Here is a 22,872-nt window from a genome sequence, read left to right on the forward strand (position 1 = left end):
TACAAAGTACGTCGTGCCCTGATTGGATGTAGACCTGGCTGAAATCCAGCATTCCTATTGGCTGATCATAAACATTTGTATCGTTTTTCTCTGTGTGGCTTGAGGACAAATAAACAAAAGCAGTGTTAAGTATGTTTGTTTAACCAATGGTGGAGGAGATATCGAGATCTTTTACTGAAGCAAAAGTTACGATACTACATTGTTAAAATAAAATACTCATATACTCAATACCCACGCATTAATGTAGTTAAGGTGCAGCAATTTTTACGGTGCAACTAATAATTATTTTCATTATAGGTTAATCTGCAGCTTATTTTCTTGATAAATAAAGTAAGACTACTGAAAACAGTGAGAAATTCTGTAACAAATTAATCTCCACAATGCTAGTTTTTTTCTGACCAAAACGCTTGTCCAAACCTCAAATATATACAAGAAAATAATCAAAATCATTAAGATAAAAGGAAGCAGAAAATCCTCATGTAGAGAAGCTGGGACCATGAAATGATTGATATTATTATGTGAAAAATGACAATTATGAAAATTGTTTAAATTTTCTGTTGATTGACTTATCAATCAATCAAATCATTATTTCAGCTTTAATTTATAGTATACTACTGGGTACTATGGACTATACTACTATAGTACACATTTTAATCTAATTTATCTTATCTTATACATATTACTGTGTTACAAAATATAGTTAGTAGCCTATGTAACAATTTCAGCATTAAAACGTGTGTGATGCCTGCTGTGTGTTTCGCTCTTCTCTTAATGGATTACGCATGATTGGTTGAATGAACTAGTTGTGAACTAGTCAGAAGTCAGCGGGTCAGTTCATTATACATTATTTCACTCTTACAGCCCTGGCAGGTCACCACTGAAAGTAGATACTCTAAGTCATCTTCAAGATGAGTGAGACACATAGCAGAGACAGGACTGTGCACATCCCATAACTGTCCTTCTCTGCAGGTCTTCAACACACACACACACACACACACACACACACACACACACACACACACACACACACACACACACACACACACTGAAAGCTCTCGTCTTTCCATCTGGTAAAGTGGGCTGTTGTGATTGATTTGTGGATTTGCTCCCTCTTTTTTTCTCTCCATTTAAGTGAAATAATGTATGGAAGCAATCTGGCGACAGACATTTTGGAAAATCTATTTGAAATCATTTCAGCTGAAGCCATGGCAGTTTGTCTTCTTAGGGGAGAGGAGCAAAGTATAATTGTCTGCAGTCTAGTAAAACACAGTATAACTGCCATCACACTTGACTGAGCTTATAGCCAGCTAGTCCCATGGCCTCTAGAAGATAGAGCAGTTAATGTTCCCTTTTATTTTAGCGGATATGTCACTTGTATCGCAGATTTATACCATGATACAGCAATTTTGTCCAAACAGATGGATAATGGTGTCACCAGCAAAAAGCCCTGTTTTTTATTGAGTTTAGAGCATATTGTTTAGATAGCAGACTGTGTTGAACAGCTCTGCCAGCGCTTTCTCTCTTTATCTCTCTAATCTTGCCAGTATTAGATTTGATCATTTTTGTTTGAAGGAGGAAAATGTGGCTGTAATGGCTTCCTAATAGCAAACACAGGGGATACAAATCCAGGGACCCTGTTCTGTAGTGCTTCCATAAGCACCACTGATTTATAGAGGTCTTTATGACAGAAAGGAAAATGATCTGCTGCAGGTATAAATCAGGTGAGGAGTAGGAAATTGAACTTAGATATCATCTTGTCAGATGCTTAATGCTCTTCCTCCTGTCACATTCGATAGGACCAATTTGGAGAATCCTGCAGAGGTAAAAAGAAGACAATTAACAATGACAGTGTGGTAATAGATGAAGCTATAAAATGAACCTGCTGCCTGCAGGATGCTTTGTATGATTTCCACATGAGGTAGTGGCATGGGTGTGTTGTTTCGGCCTTTCTTCTCGTCCCTATTTTGTTTTTGGTGGTTTCTTGAGCATCCTCCCTCAGAAACATGTGATACTTAAGTAAAACAGCAAGAAAACAGAGAGAAAGTGTCATCTCTTGGCCTGTGAGTCTGCTCTGTAACTGAATTATTATGCCGCATATGACAGGACTTGTAAATTTAGGTTAACCTTGTTTTTATGTTATTGATTCCCGGGGCATGTTCCACCATAACACTATATAAAATTAATCAATATATCAATTGTCAAACACAAAAATTATGCATGAACAGGGACATTAAAAGCACAAACAGCCAAAATAAATTCTGGCCCTGGGTTGGAATCTAATCCAGTGTATGCAAGTAACTCAATTTTAAGCGAGGCAGTTTTTTAATACTGTGATGAAATAGATATTTTCATGCATATGTTGTCTTTCTAAAAGCATGTGCTCTAGTTTAGTTTAATATATAATCAAGGTACAACAGTGGATTGTTTGCAGTAATAATTGTCAGACTGTATTGTGCTCAAGCAAATGTCATCGCTCAATGGTGTAATGAGTTCAGGAGGGATCAGAGAATGACAATGCTCTCTGATCCCTGAATGTCACTCTGGTATAAACTACAGCACAGTGGTTTATTGCAGGCATCATGCATTCAGCAGCTTTCATTTGTGATTTGACAGATAGAACATGGGGGTGAAAAAAATGGAAACCCATCCGTCTGGCTGTGTAGACTTCAAATGACTTGAATTTTAAAAACTAATTTCTCGGAAGCTGATGACCTTTTGTGCAAAGCTGCTCAACTTTGTCGAGTGGCAATTCAAGTCCAAACAGCTGAAGAGTTTCACACTAATAGCCAGAGATCCACTGCTCGGGAACCATCACCCCTCGCATGCTCATCAAGCCAAGCTCTTGTATGATCTAATTTGATTTTAATGCTTCTCTGAAGGAGATTGTGCTCTTATTACTGTGTAATGATGCTGTTGTCAAGAGCCAATGGTGATGTCTAATATCACAACCATGTTAACTGTTTCTGTGACACTCATCTCAGCATTTTCCACATCGTCTCCAATGCACAATGGCTTATGCTGCATGCTTTATGACTTTGTTGTTCTTCCTGTTGCATTGTACTTCATGATTGACAGAAACATGGTAAATCTTTAAAACCCCCTTCTTTATTACCTATGTCTGATATGGTGCTTTTTTCGCATTCAGTACAGTAGATAGAGCATAACGATGAAGGTCTTCGCTGAGATGAGGAGAATTTTGAAGTGCTCACACTCGGGGGCAGCAAATGGAAAAGTGACAAGCCTGGTGCACTTGTCTATTTTACTTATTCTGTGGCTCTGTTTCATATTCTGCTTCGCACCGCGGGGTTATTTTCCTCCAGGGTTCAGGAGGGCACGCTCTTTCATTTCTTCAGAAAATTGTTTCGCAGGATTTCAATCTTTGGCTGCTAGATATGACAAAACACAATATCAAGAACACTTATGTTTCTTATCTGCTATTTTTTCTGGGTATAAATAAAAGATCAGTATAAATTTAAGTCAAGTGGCCTCCAATGCACATGTGAGAGATGAGTATGAAAAGAACTATGAACCTTGGGACAGCCCCACTGTACATTTTCATCTCTTGCTCAAAATTACCTTGGCACTGGGGCTTTGTATGTCATTTGTCATCCTTGAAAATCAATTAGTGTTTCCATGATAGCAATCCAGATGTAATCCTTTGAGTGTTTGGACAATGGGACAAAAAAAAACCTGAGTACATCTTTTGTTTTCACATTATATAAACAGTATTTCCTTGCAATGTTCATGTAATAGGTTGAGATGATGGTCAATTAGGTGTAGACTCTGCCTATAGTGTAAACAACCTGATCAGAGAGTTGAAGGGCCATCCTATATATTGACTGTACCGAAAGAGGTCTTCTATTTCAGACCGGATAAAAATCATCTCACAACACAAATGCTAGTACCAAAATAAATGTAATACTTTCAAAGGCAAAGCTGTTTAACTATAGCCGAGAACACAATCTTACTTTTGCAACTGTTTGTTTTTCCCTGCGAAATCCTCTAAATGTCTGTGAACTTTCCATGTGTCTGAAATTCTTCAAGCATTGTATAAAGAAAAAAAAAAAAAGCCAAACAAAAACTGAATGCTGTTATAGAGTTGAAAACCTTGCACACAAATAATAATTCCACTGACTATGAAGTATAAACTGTCAAGAAATGATTCAGTGCTGCAGAATCAAAAGTATTACTCAAACATACATTTTCAAACCACACAGCACAGAGATCTTTTGTGATATATTACTTATGATGATGCACATATGTGCAGCCTATGTATACTCAACAACGTCCCAATGGTGTGAAAACATCCAAACATCGTCCTATTGATGTCCCATTTTTTTCCCTGTTTGGCTCTAGTCAGAGGTCAACCTCAAACAGCATGCGGTGGAATCAGGCGTTACTGTCGATGTCACATTGATGCATTACAAGGCCCAGGAGGTCATGTCTCTGTAAACATACATTATCAAGACCCATAGAAGATGTGAGGTGTTGACCTCACCAATAGTTTACGGTGTATCTTCTGGAGAGAAGGGTTATGTGATGGCAGAGAGCAGCTCTGTAGCCACAATGACTTTCTTGTTGCAAATGAAGAGGGTCAAGCAATCAAGACTGTCCGGGCTCTGCGTCAGCACCATTATCTTACGCTGTCTGAAATGATCAATGAGCTAAAATAAAATGATCACAAGCTAAGATTGGCCTGCTAATGAAAATGGACTGTTTAAACATGCTCCTTGGTGTGACACCGGACAAAGAGAAGGGGCACCAATTTAAAACACACAACACATGTAATAGGAATACAGGGAGCTGCTGTCAGCATGGGCTATTTACAGGTTAGTCTATTCATATTTTGATGTTAATCCAAAATCACCTTTTCAAAATCTAGCAATAATGAATTGTGTGTTTTCATGTATGTGTGTGTATATATATATATATATATATATATATATACTTATGTAAAAACAAAAATGTCTATGTGATCCTGAACACACTATGAACACAGATGTTCTCAAATTTTTATTTAGTATTATTTATACAGAACAGAATTCATACATTCAGCAGAGACCGTCACTAAAGACTGAAAACAGTTAAATGACTTTATTGTCTATATGTAAATAGGTTGTATCGACAATACTCTGAGGCAGAGACTTAAAATATAAAAGGCACTTAAGCAGGTGCACAGTACTGACATAAATCTTCTCCCTTTCAGTAATAAATACATATTGTAAGTACATTCCTATTACGATACCATGGGTGTGTAAACAGTTTGTTAGCACTACTGTGCTAAAGAGAACCCCAGTCAACATGGTCATGAAAGGCACTGCATTGTAGAAAAATATTTATAAATAATTCCCCATAAATAAAAATGTATTTTCCCCCAAAATATTTCATGTTTTGTTTCTGCAGTTTCCTGTTAACCAAGATAGCAAAATGTTAGAATTCAGTCAAAAACAAATAAAATAAGGAAAAGAAACAGAAAAAAAAACAACACTTTTCCTATATAAACACGAAAAACAACTTAATCTAGTATCATCCTTATAATTTCCAATAAGATGTTATGAAAATTGGCTGAACATGTAATCATTATTAGAAAGATGGGTTGTTTGGCAGTTGTTACCAAATACTAGTGCTTTGGGATTTAATTAATTACTATTGCTAGGACTATAAAAACAATTCTCAAAAGAAAGGACATTGTGTACTGTAAGTTGAAAATCATATCAGGTGCTGGCTTGTTACTGTGTTATTCCAACTTACGGCATTTACTTAAAGCTATCACGTTTCTTCAAAGACAAAATAAAGTTCTAGCCTGCCTTGTGTTGAAGTCACTACTCCACTGCTTCATTCCACTTCCATGGCAGACAAATCTTGCTCTCCATCAGATTTCTCAGCGGGCAAGTCTTGCGACTCTGGGGTGCTTTGGCCGTCTGACACAGAATTGGACGCTGCGGTTGTTAGTGTGCCTGGCTCTTGGGTGTCAGTTTCAGCAGATGCATCAGCAAGCTTGGATTTCCCTGATAATTAGACATAATATTTCAGTTTAGATATGCATGCTTTTCTAACAAATATAAAAGAGTCAAAAAAAGACAGGAGGAAGAGAAAATGAATACTATTGTATATGTTTACAATAAAAGGCAGAATTTTAAAATTGTATTTCTAAAAGTATTAATACTGGTAACATTTAATTAGATGCATGACCATTAGATTTTAGAAGTATATTCTTTGTGTGTCATTATTACCTAAAACAGATTGCTCGTCATCTACATCAGCACCAGACGATGGTAAGTGTGTCTCAGGTGACATCTTCAGTTCGCCAGTGACCTCAGGGAGTCTGGGTGCCTGAGGCCTGGTCTTTCTTGCAGGGTTCAAGAAATAACAATACGCACATCGGAAGGCTGAAACAACACAAATAAAGCACCACACATATAGTTTATGTCACCTCTCTAATACATTCTCAAACAGACATGGATTAATATACATGAATATGAACCAATGACAAAAAATGCCTGAGATGCATAAACACTTCAGATTGATGTGTAGCACTGGTTTGCATATTCAATCTTCAGCTGTTTTTGCTTACAGGGGTCGGTAGTGGCAGAGGCATTTAAGAGCCATATGATATACTACACTGCCAAATGCTAGAGGGCAAATGAAGGCACAGTGTTTGATGGAGACTGACAAAGAGTGTTGTGATTTTCAAAGTCTTACCGATGTATTCAAATTCCTCTTTTAATGCCATGCCGTTATGGGACAGACACTGCTGACATATGAGAGCGTATCTATGAGGGAGGAAAGACGATCCAGTGAGGACAGCATACAGTACACGACCTGGCATTAGATTACATAAAAGATCTTTTTACTGATAAATACAATGACGCTGTCCACAGCTCAAATGGATCCCAAGTGGAAGTAATTCACCATTACTTTTGGGATATTACCTGCATTTTAACACTGATCTCAGTAGCAAGAGAACAATCTGGCAGATTTCTATTACTTAAAATGTAGCGAGTCATTACAGTGTTTTAGTATTATGCATAAGAAACTGGGTAATGCATAACATTACAACAAGGACTGTACATATAAAAGTATTCTTGAAAGGAGATTGTCTCCGTTTAAAAACAGGGGATGTGTACCTGTTCTGAGGGCCATCTCCAACAAGATACTCAACGACTCTGTCCATAGCGCCTCTTTCCCTTGGGAACACCGGTCTGGCCAAGGGTGGACCTGGGGGATGCATCCCTGTTATAGCACAACATCAATGCCCGTTAGACACAGTCTGCAGTCTTGAATACAAACTGCAATAAACAGTACACTTAGAGTAAAAGCTCTTTGAAATAGCGAGCCTCAGATTCACAGTTTACTGCACAAACCATGATGAATTTTACAAAAAACTGCCCCTTTCTCTTAATGACTTTACACCGGATCTCACTTGCAAAGCACGTCCAGAATCCCCACTGTGTTGGTGCGTGGTAATTAATATAATCTAACATCAAGAGCAATCATAGGAAGATGACTGGTCATTTCTGTGAGACTTGGCAGAGTCTCGGTATCCTGCTGGTTATTAATTTTCCAACATATGGAAACTCTGTGGTGACTCTTTGTATCAAATTGCTTTTCACTTTCAATTTTCAACAGAAGCAGGTGATAACATCAAGTCATGTAAACCATTTGTGAGGTGTTCCCAATGCCAAAGGCAATTTCAGCAAGCATTAAAAGACATTTAGTGAGATTCCAACACCATTGCCCAGAGAACAAACGCAGGTCTGGCTAATTAATCACAGTTAATGTAATCCTGCTTCATGCATACCTCACAGTTGGCATTCCACATGGCAATTACAGCATGCAGCTTCCTCTAGGAACACATTTCCTTTACTGTTTGTACTTATTTGCATCTTCTATTGAGTGCTCATAGTCCAGAAATAATTTGTATTGAATATTCAATACCTCTACACTCCACAGATGTCTTCCATATACAACAACTGTTCTATGGAAAGTTTTCCATCCTGTCTGCTGGCTGGCTTTGAAATCTTTAAAAGCAACCACAGATGTAATGCACAAGAATCATATTCTCCAGGTAAATATTCTGACTGCATCAAAAGCTGTTGCCTTTTTCTAATCTTAGTTCACAATTATACACTTACTTGAGAGAGGTTGAACCTTTTAGTAAGATATTTGAAAACTACATTCATACAATTAACCATTACACCTACTGTATAACACGTAACACCCTTGCTGACAACACACACCATAGAGCCTTCAGCAACTGGGGACACAGAGCAAGGGAAGAGTAAATCACACCTTAATCGGCCACATTATGATGTGGTCCCCCTGTGTGCAGGTAACTCACCAACTCCTGGAACAGGTGTTCCAGGGGTCATGGGCTTCCTCATCAAGCTCTGCTGAGCAGCTATAGCCGACAGGCCCCTCTCTGGGGGTCCACCTGGAGCAGAGTGGGAAGATCGTCCAGGATAGGTGGACCCAGAGGCAAGAGGAGGGCGGGCAGCAGCACTGCCTGCAGGATTCACCACCACTGGGGTCTTTGGGATGACATTACGCTGGCGGAGCTCTGACATAGAAAACGTTGCAGGTTGCTTCACAGTGGTATGAAATACCAGAGGAGACTAAGGAAATTAGTGCTTTCTTTTTCAGAATGCATTGTTACCTTGTCCTGGTTTTGGAGTCATCTGAGGTCCAACTGGAGTAGATTCCAGCTCCTTCACGCAGACAAGACAGTGTAAGAGCATGTTTAAATACAGATGACATAAACCCAACACAATTAGACAATAAGACATTTACATTACAAAGAAAAACAAAATAACTCACAATTTTTTTCTTGGAATCAGGATCAAATCTCTCCAGAATCATTTTAGCATTTTTGTACGTCTCAGTTTCCATAACTTCTTCAAGCTGGGAAAAAAAAAAAAAACAGATATTAAAAGTATTACAGGATGGACCAAACTTATCTTCAATACATTTTACAGAGAAATTATTCCTATAGTAACAATAGCTCTATTGCCATGTAATTAGTTGATCATCTAATGCAATTAATCTGCCTTTTATAAAACACACATTAATATTACAATCAACTAAAATAACATTACAAGTAAATGTGACTGAGAAAGGGCACCAGAAAGTTCTGTACATCTTCATTTAACATAAGTACCATACATTTCTAAATGTTTACATATAATATGAAGAATAATTACATTCACTACTTCGATAATGGAGAGTGTGAAAATCCATCAGCCCTAATTATTGAAAGTTATTAGACTTGACAGAGGATGACAAGCAATTTCTCAGATTTATTTCTTTCCTGCACTAAATGCTATTAATTAAAGTGACATTAGCAGAGTGGTTTACTGGGTTAAGTCACTGTACCAATCAGATCCTGTCTGGATTAGATTAGATTAGCGAGCATCTTGCTGCAAAATGCCACATATGGGTGACAACTGCTTTTTGAAGTGTTACTTTGCAGTTCTATCGAGCTCAGGACATTTGAGAGAAAATTTGTGGGGTGCATGTGGAGCTGAAAATGAAAAGTTAAAAGATACAATGCAATTTTTTGCAATGGTTTTTTATGGCTACTTCTGCTACACTGATTGACACGGTTTATGTTAACAATAAAAAAACATACAAAAGTGAATATGACATGCTTCTCACTAACTTTGACAAGCACCTGTTGTCTCCAACTGTATTGGTGATGCATCATCTTTTCTGAAAACTGTTTCATCTCTGCTAAATTAGGCATGTTTTTAAACCACAGAAAAAGAGGTTATTTAAGAACAAATATACTTTGTTTGTCATTAAATGATTACATTACATTTGAATTATTACACATTACATTTGAAATTATTAATTGATTTTTCCACACATGGGCTCATTAAAGACATTAATGAGAATATAAAAAACATTAAATGTAGTACTAAAATTTAAATGAGCCGTTTCCTTTTCTAGTGTGCCGACTGAAACGTGAAAAGAATCATGTTAACCGACCGTGTCAAATTCGCTCTCAAAGCGTTTCATTTTTGTAGCATGAAAATTTGTTTTTTGAAACTGTAAAATTGAGTGTGCTTGATCCTCAGTTTTAAAATCACAATACAGGAACGTGATCATAAGGGAAGAAATGATGAAAAGTTATTTTTTGTGCTTTTGTCATTTTGGTGCAACTCTGTCAATGCTAAAAATCTTTTTGTTTTGTTTGCAGCGATATGGTTGGTTGTTTCAACCTGCAGTGTCACAGGTATCTGAAAAGAAAAGGAAAGCTATAGATGAAAACTGAGGAGTAAACCATCGATAAAAAATAAAAAATATAAAAGCATCACTTACTATTTTTCTTTTTTGTGCTTTAAGATCCTCTAATTTGTCATCTGGAAAAAAAATTCAAAGTTTCTTAGAAAATTCAACACCACTGTGAACCTAAAAAATTACCATTATGTAGTAATGTATGTATCAATAGCAAAAAGGATCTTACTATTTTTTTCAGTTCTTCGTGAGAAAAAAACTATAAGCATTTTACGAAGTAACCACACTCTAGAGGGAAAAGAAAACGATGGTTATTTAGATATTTTTTCAGCATGGTGAAAATGTGATTGACTAACTCGTATACTTACAATAGGGGAAATATTAGGAAGGGAAGAGACAATATGAGCCGCTCCATTAACTTCTCAGGCAGGTACCAGAAATATACAATTATACATGTCATCAGGTAGAGAAGAGACGAGTACAGAAGCAGTCGCCCGACCCATATCTTCAACTGCCTTTGATACTTCTCACCATAGTCTTCAAGAATCTGTATATCCTGTGGAAAAAAATTGAATGTGTGTTAAATTTGTACAAAGACACATTCCTATTAACTTCACAGTGTTTTATTCTTTAAATGATCAAGCAGTAAGTAATAACAAAACAAGTATTGAACTTTTTGTCTTTACACATATGAAAAGTTGTAAAAGTAGTCTGCATAACAGTGACACAAAGTTTATTGCTTTGAAAATAAGTCTGATTAGTTTAAATATTACTTTATTTTATACTTTCATGATTCCATTAATGAAAGAGAGACAAAGTCAAAGTAACTCTTTATGGTGACATGTTTGTGTTCCTGCTTTCAGGTCTGGAGGAATGATGTTAAAGTTAAGCATCACAGCAGGCTTTCCAAATAAGACTGGGAAATCATCTGTTATTGTTGTTTCTCCTAAACATTTTTAATATACTGTAATTGAAATGTAGTACAAATCTCTGGGGAAAAATAAAGTAACTATTTGTTTCAGCTTTAGGATATTGTACAGTAGGACAATTCTGAAACTGAACAGAGATTACTTCAACAGTGCAACAAGACTTGCAAACCTGCAGCTCAGTATGTCATACTGCAGAGCCAGTGTTCTGACCACTGCCTTAATGCCATCTCAACAGTCTGGATGGGCGTCATGCCTTTACATAGATGCAAATGGAAGCAAATTCTATTTGGAGTAACTGTTGAACTTTTCACAATGAACATCAACTTCCTTAGAAGGACAGGAAATTTAAAAAAGTAAACATGCAGCATTTGAGAGAAGTATAATCCAACCTAGGCACAAACTAGTGGGAGCATACCAAACTCACTTGTGATCAGATTTCCCTTTTGGCAGAAACGGAAATTTATTTGTGTGATTCATTATCATTTTGCAATTAACAAATGACTGACTCATCTTTAATTTTTTTCAAATGGAAATGTTACACCACTGCTTTTAAGTGCCGGCTACCCCATCCAAAAATAGCTTGTGTACAGAATAGGAGCCACTCTTGGTCACTATGGTTCGACTGTAACATGTGTGTCTGTCACTCTAAGCCCTGGATAATAATACATGTGTTTGTGTATATGCAGTGTAACCATGCACATGAAAAATTTGTACATTCAAAACAAACTGTCATCAGAAAAGAAACTAACAGGCCCAACACTCATCTATTCACAACTTCAATGCCACCTGACCTATTCAGTGTATATGTAGTGTCTCTTGCTCCAAGGACAGGTGCTGAAAATAGCCTAACACTTGCTTAACTGTAGCAGAGCACTAAGCTTCATCACTCAGCAAATGAAGAGCTGATTTGGCATTCATTGAGGCATCTGTTTTATAGTCAAAAGGTGTATGCTTACACAACACATCATCAACAGAATTGTTTCTATTTCAAAAACAAGCTTAAGTGGTCGCTGAGCACAGATGATCTGACTCCCATACCTTCTCCTATATTTTGGCACTTTATAAAATTAACATGCATATATATATATATATACCATACATGTAACACACTCACAGAATGAGTGGGTGTTCCTGGATCGACTAGGCTTAATAAACATCACTGAGCATCATCACACTGACAGATGCCTTCGGTCAGTTTTACTGATAATGCTTCATTTGGTTGCACTCACTGACTGACTGCAGGTATCTGCGGCAACATCGAGAGATTTGCTGTAAAGTTATCATTTCTTTAAATCTAAACATGGCATAAAAGAATAAAGCAAGAATTTCTTGTTGAATGTCTTGCTAGAGGCATTTTCCCCACCACCCCACAATGGTAATAGGCTGTAATGTGTTATCTGCACACTTTTGTAAAAATTCATGTATAGAGTTTTGTCTTTTGTCTAAATGACAAAATGAATTTGTGTAACTAAAACAAATAAGATCTTCTTTCTATATACACCAATTGTTGTGTGAAAATGTTTCATGTTCATGGGGGCTTTGTCTTTCTATCCCTCTAATGACACATTTAATGACTGACTTTACTGTGCACGAGTTCATCTGTGCAGGTTAGACAGTAAACACTACAAAATATACAAAGCATGGATTTGTTGTGCTTTAGTGGTTTTATAGCTTGTTATCTTACACCCCATGCAAATATAGAAAAGAAAAACTTAAATTATACTATAATGATAAAATATAATGTGTTTTAAAGAATTCAAAACATCACTTTTGGTAATCTGACTATGTGGAAGCCTTCTTCTAGGTCAAACATACCTTATCGATCCCTTCCAAAATCTCTACAGTGGATGGTTTAGCCTGCAAGACAAACATTTTCAAATCTCAGTCAGAGAGAATAAAGCATTACATTTGCCATAGCGACAGTCCGTTTTGTGCATGCAACTTCCTCAAAGGATCTGGAAACTTCCTGATCTGGACACTTCCCACTTTTGCACAGTCTGTTCACATGTTATGTGTGTTCTTCCCTTATTGGTGATATAATTCAGTTAGTGTGTGCATGCCAGGAGGAGTATTATCATAAACATCTGAACTGTGATTATTTATATAGATTTATCTAAAGCATGGTGAGGTACAATTCTTTGTGAAAGTCCTATATGTGCTTACAAACTGAAGGCTTATTAAATATACGCTTAAAATATTATAGTCAAACTTATTCTTTGAAAAAGCAAATAAAATTGAAACTAATGTGCAATAAAGTAATGTATATTACAACAGCATAAAGCAGAAAGACATATTTAGTAAAGGTTTGAATACAAACCCTCCACCGTGAGACAAGAGCCCCCATGTTGTTGATGAGGGAGTGTAGGATATTCTGTTACTGGGATCCTCCTCTGATTTTCTCTCACAGATTAACTCTCCACCTGTTGACAACAGTGATCAGTTTGAATATACATTCAGCAATTTACTTGGTGCATGGAGCTAAATGTGAAATACAACATTCCTGCAATCAATTCTGCCCTCATGAACATTATAATGTTCAGGGTTTTTTTTTATTTTTTATAAAAATGTTTAAGAGAGGTGTTGATTCAGTTTTCATCCTTCATCCTAATTTAGTCTAGCATTCATAACATGTAGTCCACCCTTATTGCTATAATGCTAAATGGGGTGATGAGACATTCTTCAGTATTACAATGCAACAGCACCACAAACAACTGCTTCCAAAATCACCGTAATATTCAAACCTCTACCAAATTATTTTAAAATAAAAATCAACAAAAAACTAAACATTAGAGTCCTGACTAACGTTTACTGCAGGTCGGTGTATTAGACTGTATTATCTGTAGCTACGTGTACATGTTGTAAGTTTAGTTACTCAAACATCAACATACATTTGGTAAGACTGCCACACACTAACTACTTTACTTTACTTCAACACAACTTGACGGCTATGCTTAGTATTTCTAATCTATAAGTGAACTAGCAGTCTTCATGTCGTCTGTGAAATTCATTCAGACTTTGGCTTTAAACTTAGTGATAGTGATCAGGCTGAACTAGTTACCATCATGGTTACCCTTGCTAACTTAAGTTAGCAAAATTAACAACTTCACTCTTTCTGCGAAGGCAACTTATATTTCATATCGACAGGGTCGATTCGCTATTTGAAATTAACATTTCCTAAATAACTTCTTAAAACACTTAGTACAATCAGTCAGTAAACTGATAGCGTTGGCACTGCCGTGATGCTAGCTAACCTTAGGTAGCTAACCGCTAGCAAGTAACATTAGCACTATAGAAGCCCACAGTTCATCACAGACAGCTGTCATGGCTAACTTAGTTAGTTAACGTTCGTCCCGACTTAACATTAGCAAGCGAAGTCAAATAACCAGGCTGGGAAGTGGACGAATAACAGTTTAGTGTTTTGTAATAGAGGGGTATATTTACCTTTGAAGCTGAGTTGTCCGGTTTCAACAGGCTGTGGCAGGGCAGCCTTCCTTCTTTAGAAGGAGGGTGTGTGAGCCAAGATGGGGGAGTGTCTCCTAAAGGGACAGCAGGGAATATGAGCGCTGCAGGGCCCTCACATGAATCTGATGTGTGATGTGGCCCACAAGATGTTATCATGTTATCATGTTTGAACTAAACGATAAGTCTCCTAATGCACATTAATAGTTGTTGGTGAGGCTGCAGTTTTATTAGCACTGCTAGAAGTAGTATGAGGAGTGGTGAAAAAGAAACATGCACTTATAGTTTGAGCTGGACAATTTATTGAAATGCACAATTTACTTTATGTCATTTTAATCTTAAAGTGGAATTTTAAAGTCAGGTATCTCCCATAATGATTTGTTAAATACTTGAGTGGTTGCTGAAAGGTCCAGTCAGACCTAACTGACATAATGTAGTCCAATGAGATGAACTCACCAACATGCATAACATGCAATAAGAGATATTGTTGTATATTACTGATATTGCATGGGGCTCTTCTGTTATTGTGTTAATATATTGTTTTTCGTACCAGCCAGTCCCACATGTTATCAGGTTGGCTGTAGCACAGGCGGTTGATCACTGATTGATTGGTCAATAATTGCAAGGATGTTAGTTCAGTCAAAACTGCCTCTATCCCCATGCAGAACAGGTATTTTGCAAGACAATAGCTCTCAATGTATATGTGAAAAATGTAAGTCGCTTTGGACAAAAGCATCTCCTAAATGAATATGATGTAGTAGTAGTTGACATGCTTTTGCAGATTTTTGAATAAGTTTAAATAATGGTCAACACTGTCTTTGGGCTGTTACAAATGTGTTTCATTTAGTAGGTTTGCACACAAAATGCATCCAGTCTCCAAATCCCACCTCTAATCAAACAAATATTTTGTAACACTGAAATGCCAGGTAAAATTTCCAATGTTGATATTTTGATTTGTATGTGTAACACATAATTACAATTATAACAGTGGAATTCATTAGTGAGTATGTGAAAACAGCACTGGCCTGAGGGTGCTTATAAAAGCTAGAGTGGGTCACAAAAAGCCCATTATTTGTGAAAACAGGAGTAAAAATGGACTAAACAATAGGGAAAAAGAAACTTGTTCCAATCACTTAAATTAGTACAAAATTACATGCTTTAATGACAGTTAAACTCCAGACTTTTGCTATTTAAAAAAAACTGCAGATGAAAAAACTATCCAAAGGACATCACTACACAGTGTTTCCACCAAATACATTTTGCAGAAGCAGTCCGTCGCCGAAATAATTAAAATCCTAGCCAAATATACAGGTATTTCATTATTTCTCTCAGTTTTTCTGTACAAGTGCTATGAAAAAGCATGAAAATCTCCCCTCAAAAGAAAACCGATGTGGTTCAAAGGGAGAAGTTTAAGACTGATGGAGGACCACCAAAACACTTGCTTTGAAGAACTGCAGAGAAACCAGCACCTTTGGAAGGTACTGAGATGACCATCATCTCACCTGCATTATTTTTTAGTATAAGTGTTACCCTCCATAACAGAACCTTCTTCCTTAATTTCAACTAAGTCATCTGAATAGTTTCTATTTCAAAAGAAGAGACCTGCTCTGGTGTACAATGCCTCAGCAGTCATTTTCTAATGCATCTAAAAAATAATCTCTCTGCACTTTCTTGGTATATGTAAGTGTAGCTGATGCACACTGGTCTTCAGTATTACAAATAATCTTTGTGTCTTTATTGACAGCCTACAATAATCTGAAATTAAAATGATAGGTTCAGATTTTCCATTTTAGAACACCATGGATATCTGTACAGATTTCATGCCAATCCATATAGTTGTCAAGATATTTTAATAAGAAACAAACATCTTAACTTCATAGTGTCCTTAGAGGAAAAGTCAAAGTAAGTAGGTCTTATCTTTTGGAACAGATTAATATCTGAACAAGATTTCATGGCACTCCATTAAATAAGTTTTGAGATATTTCAGTCTGGACCAAAGTGGTGGAACAACTAATTGACAGACTAACATGCCAACAATATGGCCAAGCTGCTAGTGCAACTAAAATGTTGGAACTATCGCTGTAAAGTTTGGTGTTGCTGTGGTGTTGGAATCTCGTCAGATTTTTTGGTTGTGGAAGAAGAAAAGTAAAGCTGGAGGTAAAAAGAGGCTTGGCTAAACAGCCAGTCAGACATCTCACTCTCATTGACTGCATCCACCACTGTCTCCACATGCTTAGTCATTATCAGGGCTGAATAGTGTCAACAGACAGACCACATAAACGTGACCAATGGTTGACCACAGAAACTCAATCATGGCCAAATGGTGCTCAAAGACTTGGTGTTTTAGGGCCCTTGGTCTCTTTGCTGAAGCCTCGTTAGTTGGCAGGGCTTTTTAGTAGATGTCATGTCCTTTTCACCATTTCGATCCCTGTGATCAAGAAAAACATACATGTGCTTAGTGGTATTCAGGTCATTTACTTAAATATAAGCACCAATACTGCAATATAAAAATACTGCATTCCAAGTAAAAGTCCTGCATGAAAAATCCCACTGAAGTAGGGTATTGCAATATTATGCATCTTAGTAAGCTACAAGAAGCCCCAATGTATATATGGCCATTATTTAATCAGGTATCAAGATCTTTTGCAAGAGGCCTGACTAAAAAGACATTTTAACAGAGAAATCATACTGTACAACAAAGCACAAACACAGATTTCTTTAAATGTAAACTCATGTTCAATGTGACACTTAGAGTACAGATGTAAAGTAAAACCATACTGACCAAAACAGATTTCTCAAGCGTTATGTAAATTTACTTGTTTCTTCTGTTGTAGACACAGCACCTACATCTTGCTGCCACTTCCCGTTACATTCATCACTCCCTCCAGAACCCCCATGGATAAATAGATAGATAGATACTTTATTTATCCCTAGGTGAAATTCATGGTTGTAGCTTACAGTGAAAACCTCAGGTCTGGCAGTACCTTGGCTGAACTGCAGTAGGCTATATAACCTTGTACATGGTCTAGCACCACCCTGGCATGAAAGTCCTGCTTGTGGCAACTTGATAACCTAAAAAACAAAATTCAACGTGTTACACAATGGTACACAGAATGCATGGCTAATAGGTAAATAATAGGGGTAGAAGAATTTTCTAACTGTATTTCTGTATCTCATATTCAGATGGCCGGAACCACGAGCCAGGGGTGGGAACGTGTCTACTTCACCAAAGCAACACAACTTAGTAAATACATATAACATGTTAGCTAACTCCGAAATTAACTTTTCAAAAGTCACCACAGAGCAAAACTCAAATCGTGTTGTTACCGCCATTAGAGACCGTTCGCACCTGATGCATTTGATGACGTGTGCGTTTGTTTGATAATTGATTACCTGTAAAGCTGGTTGTTAACATTGGTTTGGGTGTAGAAATCGCCTCAAATATTTATCTGTGGTCTAGAGAATTACTCGTCAAGAGCCATATGCCATTACGTTTACTGGGAGAGTTTTAAAAAAAAATTCAAGTTTGATACAATTATATGATTTTGACGGAGAAGGAAGCCATCTCTGGCAGAGTCCGATTTGGACTTGAGGAGGCAGAGCTCAGTTCCAGCGGACTATGGCGGGCTCCGGCCCATTTTAACCTCTGGTTGCAGCTCTTAGAAGTTATGTAAGTAAGTCCTACACAAAAGTATTGTTTGACGCTAAGCTGAACACTAACACCATTGCATTGTCAAAGTATAATCTTACCTTGTTACCCACCTCAATAACTCGGGCAAAAGAGTCTACAGGGCATTTAATTTCTGTTTATACTTCCTGGTTCTACCATATTTGAGGAGCAGGGGGAGAGCTTATGTGTGTTTTTGACAAAGAGGGGTTTTCATGAAGTTAGAGGTTACACAGATGTTTGTCTCTGTACCTGCTTTGGACTTAGTAAACTCAGTTGTGTAAACTATGAACCAATTTGGCTAAATCTTCTGTTTTTATGTATGTATGGAGTGAGCTTCCCCCTGTTGGTTTGGTACCAATTAGCTACTCTGATGGTATATAAGGAGTATTTGTGCAGCTGGCAGAGTTTGGCGCTTGTTTTGTATTGTGTTGTCCCCTTGCTGATTCAATAAATTTACACAAGAGAGAAATGAATCTTTGCTTGTGCTACTTTTCCTCAAGTGTAGGCCAACATGTTATCAATGTACTGTGATTTAACAATGGCTGAATGCTTCAGGTGAGCAAAAAACAAAGAGCCCTTGCAGCAATTGTAATTTGATATTTAAACTAAACATGTAAAGTTAAAGCTTTTGAATGCTGCACTATGGACACATTGTATTCTAAACAAACAACGCATTTTCCTTTCTAATCCTTTCTAATGTTTTATTGAAATTGTTGAAGTAGGGCCAAGCTCCAGCAATAGCTAAAGCAACTTGCTGTGACCACAGTGTTAGTAGTCACACACTTTGTTGCTAACCCACAGCCTGGCTGCTGTGGTAGCCGACCTCACAGCAGTTGTCATGTGTCAGAGTTTTGTAACAGTTCAGCTGTTATGTTGACCTAATGACAAATGTTTGTTTTTATGCTAATTCCGTATAAAGATAAGCTTGTTCAGAATTTATTTGATTTCATTCAGTGTCATGTCTTGCAATATATTGTTGTTCTTGGTGACTGAAAAAAGTGAAAAAAAAAGTACATGGCCATGGTTGGTAACTCAAACAAGTTAATTATTGCAGCTAATGCTAACCTAACTAATGCAGTCTAGTTTGTTCTCTACACTTTCAATGTTTATGCAGAAGTGTCACTGTAATTATAGGACCATAGCCATAGTTATGGGTGGTTCTGTGATTATGGCTATAGCTAGTGCTCTAACTATACATGTGGCTGTTATTGCAGCTGTGACTATGGCTGTAGTTGTAATTTTGACTTACCATAGCTGTGAATGGCTGACACACATTTGTAATAGATGAAAAATTAAGTATATTCAGGGGTTGTGGTGGTGCACATAATTTTAATCATAGGTTTGGCTGATTCTTAGTGTTCTATCTTTGGTATTGAACAGAGTGACCAGCCAGTTTGACATATTCTGTTGCCACAACAGCAGCCGCAGCTTAAGCTACAACTGAAGCCATAGGAAGAAATGTTGGTACAGTACCTGACTGACAACTACTGCCACTGCTAATGCTACACTGTTAGTCCTTTTAAGGCACTTTTTTGTGTTCATTTTCAGGAATCCATGCGTTCATCAGCACAAACTGAGGGGAGATTCTTCCTTTTATTGGCTGGGAAGATTTCATCTTCATCTGACCCATTGCCCCGGTTTCCTTGCTGAGGGCAAGAAAGGGATCATCACTTTTACATCAAGTTCATCACTAGGGGGCTCACCGAAGAGTAGACATCAAGAAAAAACGATGTACTGCTGTGGAACCGAATTCACCCAAGTCTGAAATGGCAGCACAACGTGAGTACACAAAAAGAAACAAGAGCATCCCAGATCAGGTTGCATCCGTCAAACTCTACATTTCAGGTTAGTCAACAAGTTTACGTCCCAAACTCTCCTGTAAGTGTGGCTGAGATGAATCCTTCCTTTTTCCCAGAGGGCCCAATTTGCGTATTCCGGGCAGCCCTTTTTATCCACAATATAGTGTGGTTAAGAGTTTATTATTGCTTTTACATTGTCCTAATAAATAAGTGAGTTCACATAGTTATTTACATACTTAATATAGTTTAGATACGTCCATACAGCATGCACCTAAAAAACATCCATTTACACATATACGCTCATATACGTATGTGAGCAAACAGAATTAAGTCTGTCTCTGTAATTGGACTTCATGAAACTGCTATCTTGAGTACAATGTTTTTGATTGCTCGGCTGTCTGTGTGGCATGTATTCCACAAGATGTTGGAAACATTCTTTTAAGATTCTGGTCCATGTTGTCATGATTGCATCATATAATTTCTGCAGATTTGTCAGCTGCGCATTCATGCTGGCAATCTCCAGTTCTACAAAATTCAAAGGAGTTTTATTGGATTCAGATCTAGTCACTGTCATGTTCATGTTACCAGTGTGAGATGACTTTTGCTTTGTGACATGGTGCATTATCATGCTGGAAGTGGCCATTAGAAGATGGTAAATTGTGGCCATAAAGTGGTCAGATAGGCTGTGGCATTCAAACCATGATTGATTGTTATTAAGGGGCCCGAAGTGTGCCAAGAAAACATTCCCCACACCATTACACCAGCCTGTACTTGCTGATTCGCCTCAAGGTTCGACATGTTGTGAATTCTGAGATGCTTTTCTGCTCACCACAGTCGTACAGAGTGGTTAGCTGAGTTAATATAGCATTTCTGTCAGCTCAAACCAGTCTGGTCACTCTCCTCTGACCTCATCAGCTTCGAGTAAACTCTAGAGACTGTTACGTGAGAAAATCCTAGGAGATCAGTAGTTTCAGAAATACTCGAACCGGCCCATGTGGCACAAAGAATCATGCCACGGTCAAAGATTGAGATCATTTTTTCCCTGTTCTGTAGTTTGATGTGAACATTAACTGGAGCTCCTGACCTGTATCTGCATGGTTTTTGTCCATTGCACTGTCGTGATTGGTTGACTGGGTAAATGCATGAATAAGCATGTGTAAAGGTGTTCCTAATAAAGTGCTCAGTGAGTGTATGCAACACTGAGCATTTTGTTCTTGTTGAAGACGAGTAACATGTTAAGGAAACAGGGGCAACTATAGAATAATATGAACTGAATATAGTAATGTAGCTTTGTGGAGCAGCAACGTAAACTGCCGAGAATGCTTTGAGTTTGCGAATGACAAAGCCTGTGCTGGGAGTGTTTGTGAGTGGCTGTGGTGTGTTGGTCAAAACTGAGCTTATTGTTGAGTATGATTCCAAGGTACTTAAAACTCTACTTGTGGGGCATCTGGTAGTGATTATGACACATATAGATGAAATGCCCTGGTTTGAGCCTGGATGGGGACCTTTGTTGCTTGTCAGACCGCTCTTTCCCTCCCCATATTTCCTGTCTGTTCCTGTTTGTATGATACAGTTTATAGTGAGTTAGCTATCCTGTGAAGTCAAGTCAAGTTCATATGCAGCAAATCCCAAAATCAGCATATCTGTTTGTATTAGGACATTGTGGGCAGTGTTGCAAATGTATCATTATCACTTCTTTATGGTGGTGTTCTGCATCAGTGTGTTGAAATGTCTTGATTTTCCATTTATTCATTTGTTTTTTATTATTGTGGGCTTGTTTTCAACAAGGCTAAGAAACTACAGCTATGATAGTGGCTCTGTGAGCTTGTACTTAGGCACAGTGGTGCCTTGTGCGAAATGCAAACATCAGTATGCTAAGATGCTCACAATTATGATGTTTAGCAGATGTAATGTTTGCCATGTTCACTGTCTTAGTCTCAGCGTGCTAACATTTGCTATTTCGAACAAAACACAAAGTACGGCTGAGGCTCATGGGAATGTCATTAATTTTGCAGGTTTTTGGTCCTAAACCAAAGTACTGGACACATTTTTTTACTTAATGATGTTGCTAGAGAAAAACTTGAATCAACAAAGTCATTATCCTAACTTGTTGAGATATTTCAGTCTGGTTTAATGTGGTGACTTGCAGACTGACATTGCCATCCCTAGAACCACACCATTAACAGTGGTTAAGAAAAAAAACTCAAAACTCTCATCCCTCCGCTAAGGCCAAAGGAAAGTTATTAAAAAATTCCTGGATCCGCCCCTTTAACCGGATCTGCACCAATATTAAATGGGTTCTTCCCTGGCCCATGCCTCATCCCTCCACTAAGTTTGGTGTAAATCAGTATAGTACTTTTTTCTGACAAAAAAACAGACACCCCATGAAAACATAACTGTCTTGGCAGAGGCATAATTTAATAATGATAAAAAAAAACAATAATTGTAGCAGTGGGTGGCTTCCAGTTACAGATCTGGACTCTACGTTGCCACAAAAAAATCAAATATCAGTAAGATTAATAAGGTGTAAGCAGCTGCAACAGTTTTCCGTAATGTTGAAAGTAAAATTCAACTTCTCATGACCTCTTTAACTGATTTAGATGTGGAAACTGGGATTTTTCATCAGAGTTTCGTATAACTTGACTTGTGTTTTGCTTGATCCGAGCAGTGACTTGACTTTACTTGGTTCTCACCACAGTAACCTAAGACTTGCTTGAGATTCGAGGGGTTAAGACTTAAGACTTGCTTGTGACTTGCGCATGTGTGACTTACTCCCACC

The 22,872-nt window shown here is 37.6% G+C and overlaps 1 protein-coding gene and 1 long non-coding RNA gene across 2 annotated transcripts; both read right to left on the reverse strand.

The window, feature by feature from the left end:
- Positions 1–5,000: 5,000 nt before the first annotated feature.
- lnpa (limb and neural patterns a) lies at positions 5,001–14,703 on the reverse strand. The gene is made up of 13 exons (XM_023405710.2): positions 14,607–14,703; positions 13,483–13,585; positions 12,981–13,022; positions 10,605–10,792; positions 10,466–10,524; positions 10,321–10,361; positions 8,818–8,901; positions 8,657–8,708; positions 8,342–8,560; positions 7,128–7,233; positions 6,703–6,773; positions 6,234–6,389; positions 5,001–6,008 (listed from the first exon to the last, which is right to left on the reverse strand). The coding sequence occupies exons 2-13, from the start codon at positions 13,507–13,509 to the stop codon at positions 5,836–5,838; spliced, it is 1,218 nt and encodes a 405-aa protein (XP_023261478.1). The 5' UTR covers positions 13,510–13,585; positions 14,607–14,703; the 3' UTR covers positions 5,001–5,835.
- A 1,059-nt stretch (positions 14,704–15,762) lies between these two features.
- LOC147819153 (uncharacterized) lies at positions 15,763–18,430 on the reverse strand. Its single transcript, XR_015437209.1, has 3 exons — positions 18,375–18,430; positions 17,609–17,696; positions 15,763–17,052 (listed from the first exon to the last, which is right to left on the reverse strand). It is a non-coding gene; the product is annotated as an uncharacterized LOC147819153 (long non-coding RNA).
- Between the last annotated feature and the right edge of the window lie 4,442 nt (positions 18,431–22,872).

The sequence above is a fragment of the Seriola lalandi genome, unplaced genomic scaffold, assembly GCF_002814215.2.
Source record: "Seriola lalandi dorsalis isolate HSWRI2012SDOR001 ecotype SW California unplaced genomic scaffold, Sedor1 jcf7180002054284, whole genome shotgun sequence".
NCBI lineage: Eukaryota > Metazoa > Chordata > Actinopteri > Carangiformes > Carangidae > Seriola > Seriola lalandi.

Bases quoted from the DNA above. Each gene is read 5' to 3' on its own strand.
- lnpa (XM_023405710.2), bottom strand. From the start codon at position 13,509: ATGGGGGCTCTTGTCTCACGGTGGAGG. The intron at 13,023-13,482 runs GTTTGTATTCAA...TTTGTCTTGCAG, and splicing joins CTCTTGTCTCACGGTGGAGG to GCTAAACCATCCACTGTAGA. The intron at 6,009-6,233 runs GTAATAATGACA...TCTAATTATCAG, and splicing joins TGACGAGCAATCTGTTTTAG to GGAAATCCAAGCTTGCTGAT.